Below are 12,755 nucleotides of genomic sequence, written 5' to 3'. Positions count from 1 at the left end.
CATTTGCTTCAAATTCAGCCTATGGACACCGACATTGATATGACGGAAGAGGCTAGCACATCTCAGACTGAAACTTACGATGAGCCATTGCCTACTGTTGTAGCTGGCTCTGAACCTTGGCACCGTAACTTACCCACTGACTGGTTGCCTATAATAACACGGGATATGCAGAGGCAAGCTGAGGTCGGTTCTGTTTATATAAAACGTTTTCACTTCTCAATAATTTTAATGGAACTTCGATTTTAGAGTCCTCCTAATCAGCCACCATTTTCGGATGTTTATATATCGGGCATGTCAGCAAAACGAAGAAAATTAATACGAAGTTCAAAACTGCCAAATGATATTGGTGCTTTAGTGACGGATAGTGTATGCAAAGCTATGCAAACTGTAGGCGTTGGCTCACCAAGCGCCTCCTCTACTCAAATACAGGCACTTGAAAATGTCGCCCGAGCGATTGCCAGTGACGCTGCAGTGCAATCTTCGTATACAGAGGCTTTGCGCACAAATGTGCGCAAACGTCTTAAAGATGACAAAAATTATACGCCAGAAAAATATCCAAAAGCAACAAAATTTATAAAAAAATAATATCACATCATTACTAACCTATGCCAACCACACTTACTACATCCTATACATATTTAATTAAACTCATTTAGATTAAAACAAGCTTTGTACGAAGGTTTGAAGTTGACGATAAAAGTAAAGCCTTAAAATTTTGAGCAAAAAAATAAAAAGCTACGCAAACAAAAAAATTAAATGAGCTCTAATATCTGCTCTACAGAATACTGCTTGTTCCATCTGGGTTATACTTTGCAAAACTCCAATACAATTTGTAATGAATGCTAATGACACTTTAATAACACGCTACACTTTCCCACAATCATTTACCAAAACATGAATCAACCGCAAACACATTTTATATTATTTGTTACATAAACTCAATACTTGAATGACAGTTATTTTATTTTTCGAACATTTTCGCCACATTCAATTAAAATTTAACCCTCAATTTGTAACACCACTAGAGTTTTTGTTGTTTATTTTTATGAATTAAAAAAAAGCAATGGAATCAATTTAATGGTATTTGATTATAAATGCACGAATGATAGTGACGAGGATGTGACGAGCATGAACGATAATAATGCCGACATTGATGGGGCAAAAAGAACATGAAAAATTATGCATTCAAATGATCTAGACATTAATGCTACTAAAAAACATTTCATAGTAAAGGAAATTGAAATATTTCAAATTAGTATTGAACAATAATCGCATATAGCGAATAAATTATATGAAAGGTAAAAGTCTACATAAATTTGAAAGCAGAAAAAGGCATAAATGTTATTAAGAAAAGTTGGCTGAGTGTTGGGTTCTTTTAAAATTTGTTCCCTTCGGTGTATATTATTAAAATTTTAATAAACATTAAAGATATTTTTTTTACAAAATCGTGTTGAAACTGCGGTGAAAGAACATTTAAAAAAATTTCTTAAACTTAATAAAAATAACTTTATATCACGTTTATGTAAGTAAAGGAAACTGAATAAAGAATTGAAAAAATAATCATTAAAACACAAAGTTTTCATCAAAATCAAAAGTTTAACTTACTAAGCTGAAGTCTGAAGAAGACTGAAATTCTCACTCAAATCGACTATCTCCTAAATCGTAGACATCCTAATACAGAATAAATTACATTTTTACACAAAGAAGGTAACACATTGTTTGATAAACACCAATACATAATAATATTATAAAAAAAGGAATTCATACAAACAAAAAAAAAAGTAGGGACCTCTATATATTTAAGCCTGTTTGGTTATTCGGAGCAAGCACTAACAAAAATATAGCAAATATAAATGCTAGTTTTACAGCACAATGATAAGCAATATCAACAAAAGTTTAGTTGGTGCGGGACTGACTTAATAAACAAACGAACGAACAACAAATAGTCGTCTGTTTTTGGTTTATTGCTAAAACGTTCACGATTGCAAAAAATTGAAAGCGGAAAGATGAAACTTCGTACACGTATTTTCACCTAGTGTTATTAGATACGGCCGCCCTTATAAGCTCATCATGGATAAAAAACGAAAACTTCCAATCCATTCGGAAATTGATGGAAGTGTTCCTCACGATCGTCTGAAAAGGAGAACCTGCGTCGTCAACCTGCACAATCATCCCAAAAGAAACAACAAAAGGTGATGAAATGTCACACTGATAGGTTTGCATGTAATAAAAGTATATCGTTAGCAGGCAACTTCCGTCATTCGTTTCATAAAATTCATGTTGATTCTTTGAAAAATGGTTGATGATTTGGGAATTTTTGAAAATGTTATCAATGGATACAACTAAACTTCTTCTTTCCTATTGCAGAAAGTGTTTTTGAAATTTCGATACTGATAACTAGAAGTTATCATTTTAGTTAAGGCCAAAAAGCAACGCAATTGGACAAATAGTTAACGAATTGAGTATGAAAAATCTATTTTCAAGAGATCATTGCCGTATTCATGGAAACTTATGTTAGCCCTGTCATATCAAATCAGTCCCTCAAGTTTCATAGACTATAAACCGTATGATCAACTGTAAAATAGTAAACTCTGCCCCGAGTTGGAGAATTGTTCGTTTTGATAAGAAGGACGCTTTTGTGTTATAAAAAGTTTTTATGAAGCAAAAGATGAATGATTTTCAATTTCTGCATTTATGGATGATTAACTGAAAATCATTACCAAACAGCTAACTGTCAATAACAAAGGAATTAATGAAAACGTTTATATGTGCGATGTTATTTGTCATTTTATCGTGAGATTCAGACATGTAAAGTTTTCTAATTCATGTCTATAGGAGCGGCTAGTATGGTTTTAAGATTAGAAATTTGCGTTCTTTTGGAACTGCGATGGGTCGTTGACTTTTAACAATTTGTATATAAACGTGTGCACATATACATACATTATTATGCTCACTTAAAGAAAAAAGTTTTTTTGCATAGATTATCTTCAAATACAACGTCAGGTCGCATCTCTCATATTATGAGGCCGAATAAATTTTCGACGATTCTGCTGAACTCGCAAAAGAGTATTGCCTTTAAGCGTTTGTTAGTCGCACACAGCTTTAATATGTTTGTATGTGGCTTTGTGTACTAATAATGATATGTTTAGGCTATCAATAGGTTAACAACTTAATGCAAAACAAACTGTATGTACGGAGAGTTTTTGAGCGTAAAGTTAATTCGCATTGACGAGCATGAACGTGAGTATATAAGCCAATCTTAACGGTACGCTTAGGATCTTGAAAAATCGCCAGACGATTTGATAAATTGTTACATTCAAAAGAGTTTCAGTTTAATGGTTTGAGTCCCAAGCAGCGCGATCGCGCTGTTTTTTCAATACCGTCTGGGTTTTGTCGCCATAAAATCTGAACAGCGTGACAGTGTTTTTTGAATACCGTCTGGGACTCAAACGGTTAAAAAAAATTTTCTAATTAAATACCCTTTTTATGACATATTATGCAGATGTAAACATTTTTATAGCCATTTTTTTCGCTTGAGTACGCATTGAAGCGTTCGCCGGTAACCAAATTCTAAGATATTGCACAAAATAATATAAATTTTGGTTAGCATCGCTATTGATACCTGAACTGACCTTCGTTTCATAGAATATTTGAAATGTCGAAATAGATAAAATTTTTAATTAAAAGTCAGTACGAATGCTTTAAGAGGCCGGACAAGGCCGAGCATTAGATATCCTACACTATTTCGTTTAATTGGAAACTAATTGAAAAATAACACATCAACAACTATACATTATTTGTATGTAAATGCATAATTTTCATGAAAGTCCTTATATTGGAGGATGCTCAAACGTCAACGTGATCTAAATTTAGTCAATTTAATTTGCTTGCCAGAGACTTTTTATTTTAAAAATCTATAACTCAGCCTTGGTTGTCGTAGAACCGTTTCCCTTCGTATGGATCTAAAAAATAGAAATACGTGGACCGAATTTGGTAAGGTTAATTTCTACGTCAAATTATTGTTATGAACCAGAAGAAGAAGAACTACTGAAAATTGGGCATTTTTACCATAAAAAGATTTAATTTCCGTAGCAACGTTTATATGGCAAGGAGTTCAAAATATGATTGATATGATATGACCCGATTCAAAGTTTTCACACTAATCTAGAATGCCGAAACACTATTATTAACCAATTTTTGTCGCAAAATTTTAAATATTACTATATTTCTTCCTATGACGACTTATCAAACTAAGGAGTAGTAGTCGAAAAGACAGCCTAAATCATTTTAAATAGCGTTCGGCCTTGGGTCAAAATACGTCAAAAAATATCGAATATTTCGGCATCTAGGTTGAACATAAGAATACATGGACAGACATCAGAAGGGCGCACAATCTAAGATCGAAGCAGGAAAAGATTCTAAATCAATCAGAAAAGATTTATTTATTTTAAGTCCTTCTGAGTGTCAATTTTATATACTCTGTACCACTAGGGGTATTGAGTGTAACAAGTAAAAACATTATAGTCCTATAAGGTCGGTTATTAACAGTAGTTCACTTAATATTCACTTCTTCACCTATATTCAGGATGAAAAAAATATACCTAAAAGCCAATTCTTGATTGAGGTTTTTATAAGGCAGATAACTAAAATATGAGCTGGCGTGCTTCAAATGTAGCAAAATTAACCTTCCCGTCAAAGAACGCATTACAATAAACGACTTTTCGTTGGCTGTTGGCATAGGAAGGCGTACCTCTAATGACTATCCCTATATGTGGTGGGGTACAAAATGTAGATTTGCATGATATAAATTTGGTACAGTTGATTTTTATGTGGAATTATTATTATAGACCAATTTTGAGAAGGGCTTACGTCTCTCGTAGGATCGGTTATATGGCATCGAGCTTGGAAAATTGGGCTTTCCTACCCAAGTTTTTCTCGAATCGAATGAAGAAATTTTTTTTGTACGCTATGCTGTTTGAGGTACAAAGTATATTAAGTTTGCGTAAATGTGGCTAACATGCAAAATAACGGAATGCGAACTCACCATTTATTACGCAGAATCATCTTTAGCGTCGATTTAAGCTTCTCTGTCTGTCCGCCAGTCGGACATTTACCGATATATTTTTGTGTTCAATTCACAAGTCGCAATTTACAGATATTTTTACGAACTTGGGCCACGGACGTATTTTGGTCCATGGACGATTCCTAACAATAATAAGATGGATGGATGGACTTTTACAACCACAAAACATTTAACATATACCAACAATATTGCAGTTTTCAAAATTCGACGATGAAAATGGCATAATAATAATATTTCGGCACATTAAATGGATATGAAAACTTTGGACCAGATGGGCTGACATTTTAAACGTCCTCTTGCATAAACGTGCTTACGAAAAGTAAGCCATGATATAGGAAAATCGTCTTATTTTTAATGTAGTTTCCCAGAGATATTAACTGAAACAAAGTCTGAACACGGAGTACCAATGGAAAATACGCTTTAATATGGCAACGAAGATTTGCTTTTAGTATTCGCGACGAGAATAGATGATTAGGTCTAGGACAAAAAGATCAACTTTGCTAAATGTGAACCACGTCAATCCACTCTTTGGGCTCTCTTTTATATAAGAATTTCCATTAAAAACTTCTCGATAGATACAAGGAATAATTTTTGGTATTTTATCATGAAAATAAATGAAGAATTATATTATTCAACGCGGTATACGACATTTAACGGTTGGCCTTGGACAATTATTACGTTTTTGCACTCTTTCCGCGAAGGATTGACGGTATATGCATTTTACCAAAATGTTTGCAGCACAAAGAAAGAAATTTGAGAGAATCTTGATCAGCGTTAAGTTCTGAATTGATTGAAGTATATCGGTCTTTACAATGTCCCTTGTTAGTATTTTCCTGACTCAAAAAATGAGGCTATTCACTTCAAAATTGGTAAAACGAGCAAGAACATTATAGTCGGACAAGGCCGACTATTAAATACCCTACATCACATTGTTTAACGCAATTCGTACTTTTATTATAGAGCACAAAAATTATATCTTGTTTCTACGTAAATGTCTATTTTTCATGTGCGTATTTATGGGGAAGTGGACTCAAACCGCAACTTAATGTGGCAAAAGTTTAATCCTTACATGGGGCAGGATCCAACAATAGGCGTAGATGGTCCAAATTTTGTAGAGTTCATATTTGAATGAAATTGCTATAATATTATAGGTCAATTTCTATCACCACATATTAAAACTTTTCTGCTCTACAAAAAAACAACTTTCGTGAAAATTGGTCCAAATTTGGCACAGTTAATTTATTTTTAATAAAGTTCCATTATGATTATACTTTGTTGTCGTCTAAACTTCAGTTTTCGCTATAGGAGAGGGGGTTAACAAATTGTCTCAGCAGGTCCAAATTTTTCATATGTGTTTAGAATGCTGAAGTATTACCATTTAGCTACTTTTGCCAAGAAATTTTGAAACTTAAAATTTTTTTCCATACAATGACTTTTCAGAATAGGAAATTATATGAAGAGCGGTCGAAAAAGCGAGCCGATCCGAACCACTTCAAATAGCGTTCGTCCTTCGGTCAAAACGCGTCGCTGTACGAAATTTCAGCCAAATATCTCAAAAATTACGGCCTGTAGCTTGAACGCAAATCAGACGGACAGACAAGCTTATATCGAATCAGGAAATAACTCGCAATTGACCAGCATAATAAAAGATACGGATTTCGCATCATATAGGTCTCTTTATATATACATGGATTATCATGAAAGGCAAGCACTTATATAGAGAAAAAGTCGAATTTCTACTTTTTTATGATAGACACTGAAAATAAATTATGATTTCTAAATTTTGATCACGTCATGTGTAGTCTTACCTGGCCACAATGTCCTTATTTGTTTTTAGAAAAAAGGTGAAATGTATAAAAGATTTGGCCAATTTCAATACAGTTTTCCAACTTGTTTTTCATATAAGAGCTTTTTCAAAGTAAAACATCGTTTAGAGGTTGGCTCTTTAAGTGGTTCAATTCGTATTCAATAGGATTTGTCCGTAAGTCAAAATACGTTCATGTATCAGATTTCGTCAAAATATTTGAAAAGTTGCGGCCTTTAATGGAACCGAAAAATGCAATGGCAGAAGTTAGATGGACAGACAGACAGACCGATTAGTTTAAATTGATCTGATAAATCAACTTAAATCGCTTTTTATAATAAATAGCGAGCTTATCTTCGATTTTTCCGCACGTTACATGTATTGGCGTAAACTTAATGTACCTTTTATCACAAGTGTTGTGGGGTATAATTAAAGAAATGAAATGAAAATTTTTGAATAAAAGTCAATCATTATAGTCAATTAGTTAACAATATATGTTTGCAAGATTGAACAAAGTTACGCGTACAATATATTTCGCTTGCAATTTGTATACAAGTAACGACACTTTTTAACCCTTAAATGTAGATCTGCATCGTATATTTAAAACCTCACAAGTCTTTATGTAGCAACCTTTGCATAGCCCTTTTTAAATTTCAATTTTACCGAAACGATTTTATCGTTTCCAAACGCAGCTAGAATCTTTAACAGCTTAACGATTTATTTCTTTATCTGGCATAATTCGGCGCTATCCGAAATTTCATTTCGGTGGGCGTTACGATCAACGATTATTTACATAAAACTTAATAAAAACGTAAAGGGGAATTGTTTTCGGTGTAAATACAAGTTAAGAGTAACGAGTAATATTTATATTTTTGCATATATGTATGTATGCATATATTATACGAAAGAAATGTAGTTTTTTTGTGATGTAAAAAAATATGCACAATCAATTTTACATAAGTTCACTAATCCTAAAGTTATTTTGTGAACTATTCATTACTATTACCATATTTTTGTAATCATTTTTAAGTAATTCTATTGCTGTTTTAATAATTATGTGACTAAATAATTTTCACACTAATTTATTACATATTGACGTTTTTTTGTATATATTATGAAGAACACCTTCCGAAAGATGATTCAAACCCCGATTGCTTACACAGTATCAGACGTGTAATAGGCCTTAAAAATGGAGAGAAACGTTTTCATCTATTCTCATAGACTAAGTAGGGGACTTGATGGATAGCTTCTCAGGCCTTTACCGTTTAAAAAAGTCATAAGCCGCAAATGATGCCTCCGCCCATTTTATCATCTGTTGGACTTCGCCGTAGTACACTCGTGGACCCTTATGAAAAAAAAAAGTCCACTGCGAAGCGCATCCAAAACAAACAGCTACTAAATCTTGGCCAGTTCCGCAATGATTTGGCTGATGCTCTTTTCAAGGTGGGATCGCATATAAACGTCAATAAAAGAGAGCGGCCTACTAGTGGCTCATTAGAGCAAAGTTTACTGGCGAAAAAACCTGGAGAGTCATCTCCATCCTTTGTTATCTACGGATGTACATAAAAGGCGGGGTTTGTCACTGGCCTTCATTTTCAAATAGATTCAGGTGCGAAATTCCATTATCTTAGGGCGCCGCACACCGGTCATGTGCGGATGTCAAATGCAACGATGCCTTATGTTTAAACGCTAAAAATAATTGTTTCGTTGGGTCAGGTATTATTTATGCTTGAAGTATAAAAATATTGTACGCAGTAGATTTGTAAAACTAAAGGAGTGATTGTTCATGATGATGTAGAAATATGTTTTTTTTTTTTTTTTTTTTTTTTTTTTTAAATTAAAGACAAATACTTATGCGGTTTTTGTTGTTACCCATTTTCCGATTGATTTCAGCTTTTATTTATTAAAAATAAAAATATATGTATATAACGATTAAGCAAATGACAAAACCTTATATAAATATCCCTCTATTTTACATAGGGATTTTTTTAGCCGATTTAGTTGCTTTGTATTAAGAAAACATTTTTCTTATATAAATAAAGTTTTAAGATTGTAATAAGGATTTTATGCGACACAAAAGAAAACAACAAAAAAGACAAAAAAATAAAACAATCTTTAAAGCGATTTCCATAATAAAAAAATGTAATATATCTTACCTTGTTTCCGGTGTTTATTTGTATATTTTGCAAATTATATTCTCCAGAGCATACGACTATGTGCTAGAGCGTACACATTGCGCACACTTATATTTATTCGTTGTTACTAATATATTTACAGTTGTAGAAAGTCGTTGTTACATTAATACAGTTGCACATCTATATGTTTGCTTCTAGGCATACCGACATTTATTATCACACTATCACACGCTGCACGTCAGATTTAGCGAATGTTTGTAACGCAGGGAGATGTGCGTCAGATACACAACATATATATATATATATATAACTATATTAAAATATACTTTATATATATGTATACATTGTATACAGAATCTCCATTAGCGTGAGTTTTGGAGTCAACCTAGACAATAATATAGAATATAGAAAGTCACTAAACAATTTGATACTAAATTTTAAACTTTCACTTTCGTCAGGCTAAGTTCAAAAGGCAATTCAAACCAACCTTAAGTTTTTTTTTGTAAAACATAGTTTTGTATTCATAAATCCTTTCTTAATATTTAGAAGTCAAGTTTAAAAATAAATAAAGACAGGCTTTCGTGATCCTTACACGGCTCGATTGCTATATATATTGCTGGAGAGGCATACTCTAGAAGGCAGACGAATGAGACTGAACGTATTTTTCGTTCTGACTATCGCACTTTCTTACTATCTAAAATAAACATGAATGGTCCGCAGCGAGTGTCAAGGCATTTTCAAATACATAATATAAATCGATACACAGACCAAACTGAACATAAAAACTGTTTCTTGGTTGAAAATGACCTTGACTTGATTGTTTCTGCCATAAGATTATTGAAAACTTGAACACTCCGTCTGGCCGATTATCAATTAAAGTGATAGTTGATAGCCCATTTCGGTTCGTGCTCTGAAATTGTCCCTCACTTGGGCGAGAGGGCGGTAATGGCGGTATGTTTGGCCGTGGCACTCGGCACTCTACTCAAAGACGCAAACTTGGCAATCTTAAAGACGAAAGTCTAAAATCGGTTCACGCGAAGACATCTCCAATTTCTCTTCATTCAGCGATGGGCAGACCGCGATCGTTCGCGATGCTGATAAAGATATGACCAGAATAACTAGACATACTAGGACATATATGTATATCCATGGAGTGAAAAATGTTTTGACCGTAACTTGGGCCTTAATTCAGTGCATCATAAAGAATATACAAATTTATGGCGTTTTCTTCAATAATAAACAAGAAAGAAAATTAAATGCGATCGGGATCGAATCTTTTACACCCATCGCCGTAATCCCAAAAAAAGACAAAAGAAGTAAAAGAACAAAATTCTCATGCTATATAATATGGAGTGGGCGCAGTTGATTCTTTCTATTTTCAAAATAAATGTTTTTCTCGTAGAGGCATGTGGGCGTTATAGGCGTGTCCTTTGAAAAGTTACCGTCAAAATATAGTTAAGGTTAACCATACTTTTACAAATTTATAGGCGATATCTTCGCTTTCGCTAACGGGAGAATGTTTACCACCAATACTATAAAGTTGCGCAAACAGACAAACGGACAGACAAATAGGCGGGCGTGTTTAGGTGCATACTCATTTTGAAACTGGCCCACAATTTACATACTTTATAGAGATTTTGAAGTTTGTTTTTGCGCTTTATAAAGGTATTGAAAAAGCAATTAAATTTTGATACACTAGAAAATTGGGTGGGCGTAGTCAATTTTTTCTATTTTTGTACAGTTACTACAGCATCGCCCATAGAATACACGTTCAAATTTTTGTAAATTTATGTGTTGTAGCCCATGAGTAACGAGCAAGAAAACAATTATTTATTGCTTTTAAAAAACAAAGGTGTTCTCAGCTTATGTGGTATTGGAGGCGCATTCTTTGAGCGATGTTTACAACGGACATTACAGAGACGAATAGACGGACATGCTTAAATCAATTCTGAATTTAATGCCGATCAAGAATATACATATTTTTTGTAGGGGACTTTGAAAGTTCCTTCTGATCGTTGCAAGATCGTTCTGATCGTTTGATAAAATAAATATAACCTTCATCCTTCGGTGATGGGTATGATAATAAATCAAAAATTGCCGCCATAAATATTAAAAAAAACTAGTAGCGACAAAGAGCTACTGTGAATTAGAGGGCAAGCGTATCATCATAGCGGACAAAGATGCAATGGTGGTCCGCTGCTTATGTGTTTGATTGAAAACACGACAATGTTTTAAAAAGTTGCGGGTACATTTTTATACGGTAGACCATATATTGTGGCTTATTGAGAATCTCAGTTTATAATATAACGATGAACTCTAACCTCAAACACTTAACATCATGTTAAGATTTGCGCGCAAATAACAGTAGAAAATTACTTAAGATGGTATCATTTTATATTTGAATCAATTTTTTAGCGAAATTTCTTGTTCTATTACATATTTGTCCTCTTTTACATTCTTGGAATAAAGCTCGATGATGGGAAACTATATTGATAATACTGCTATAGAACAAATAAGTTAAAAGCCATAATTTCATTAAAATTATGTTGAAATTTAGTTTATTAGAATAGAAAGACATAGTTTGTCATCCCTCTTTTATGCGATCAATAGTGATTAGTAGATTGATAATGCAGAATTAATAATTCGAATGCAAAGAATATGGTTATGACTTCAACTGAAATCACATTACGAAATTATTGAAATCATTGTCAGTGTAAATCAAATAATATTTTTAAACTGTAATTTAGTTGATGATATTTAAGTCATTTTTTTTTTAAAAACGACGTCGTGTACCGTACACCACCTAGGTTTTTACTTTCGTATGTAATTTTTATACCCATCACCTAACCTAAGGATGGGAGGTACATTCGTTTTGTCAAATCGTTTGCAACGCCCAGAAGGGAACGTCAGAGACCGCACAAAGTGTCTATATTGTTGATTAACATCAAATTCAGTATCGACTTCAGCACGTCCGTCTGTCCTACTGTATAATGTCTGTTGGAAACATTCTCCTGCCCGCAAAAATGATGCTATCGACTTCAAATTCGCCAGCATCATTCGAAGCTCTCGTACACAGGTTGGTATTGAAAATGGGCTAAATCGATTCAAGGACACGCTTACAGTACCACGTAAATTGAGAACACCTCTCGTTTTCAGAAAAAAAAAAACTTGGTATTTTTGCTCATTACTCATAAACTATAGCAGACAAGCGTACAAAAATTTGAACGCGTATTCTATGGGCGATTCTGTAGCACCTGCATTATTACAGTGTAAGAAAATTTAATTCTTTTTACAATACGTCTATAGCAAGCAGAGGTAAAGCCCCATAAAATATATATAAATACATAAATATATAATATATAAATTCTTGGACAGTTTCAAATTCGGAATACACGTAAGCACATCTGTGTCTTCGTCTGTCCATCTATCCGACTCTTAATCCGTCCATCTGTCCAACTATGTAGTGCACGTTCCCCTGTTAGCAAAAATGGAAACATCGCCAATAAATTCGGAAAAGAATTTGAAATCGACCCAACTGCGTCGATATACATGCCTACAACGCCCACACGTTTATACAACCAAAACTGTGAGCATCTTTGCTCTCCATATTTTTCATTCGTCGCTCACAAACTACAACAGATACACAATATAAAGTTCCACAAAATTGTTTAATAAAAATAGAAAACAATCAGCCACGTCCAACCAATATTATATATATATATACCTTTATATT

General features: G+C 33.4%; 1 protein-coding gene across 1 annotated transcript in view; it reads left to right on the top strand.

Annotated features, from left to right (window-relative positions):
• LOC119637791 (large proline-rich protein BAG6) overlaps positions 1-1,329 on the top strand; it is a 5,407-nt gene extending 4,078 nt beyond the window's left edge. The window contains 3 exon segments of the mRNA XM_038034089.1: positions 1-16; positions 18-183; positions 247-1,329. The exon segment at positions 1-16 is cut by the window's left edge and continues 108 nt beyond it. Of these exon segments, the coding sequence (XP_037890017.1) occupies positions 1-16; positions 18-183; positions 247-585 (521 nt within the window). The 3' untranslated portion in view covers positions 586-1,329.
• The last annotated feature ends 11,426 nt before the right edge of the window (positions 1,330-12,755 follow it).

The sequence above is a fragment of the Glossina fuscipes genome, unplaced genomic scaffold (assembly GCF_014805625.2).
Source record: "Glossina fuscipes isolate IAEA_lab_2018 unplaced genomic scaffold, Yale_Gfus_2 61, whole genome shotgun sequence".
In the NCBI taxonomy this organism is placed as follows: domain Eukaryota; kingdom Metazoa; phylum Arthropoda; class Insecta; order Diptera; family Glossinidae; genus Glossina; species Glossina fuscipes.
This window is presented reverse-complemented; position numbering and strand designations above follow the sequence as displayed.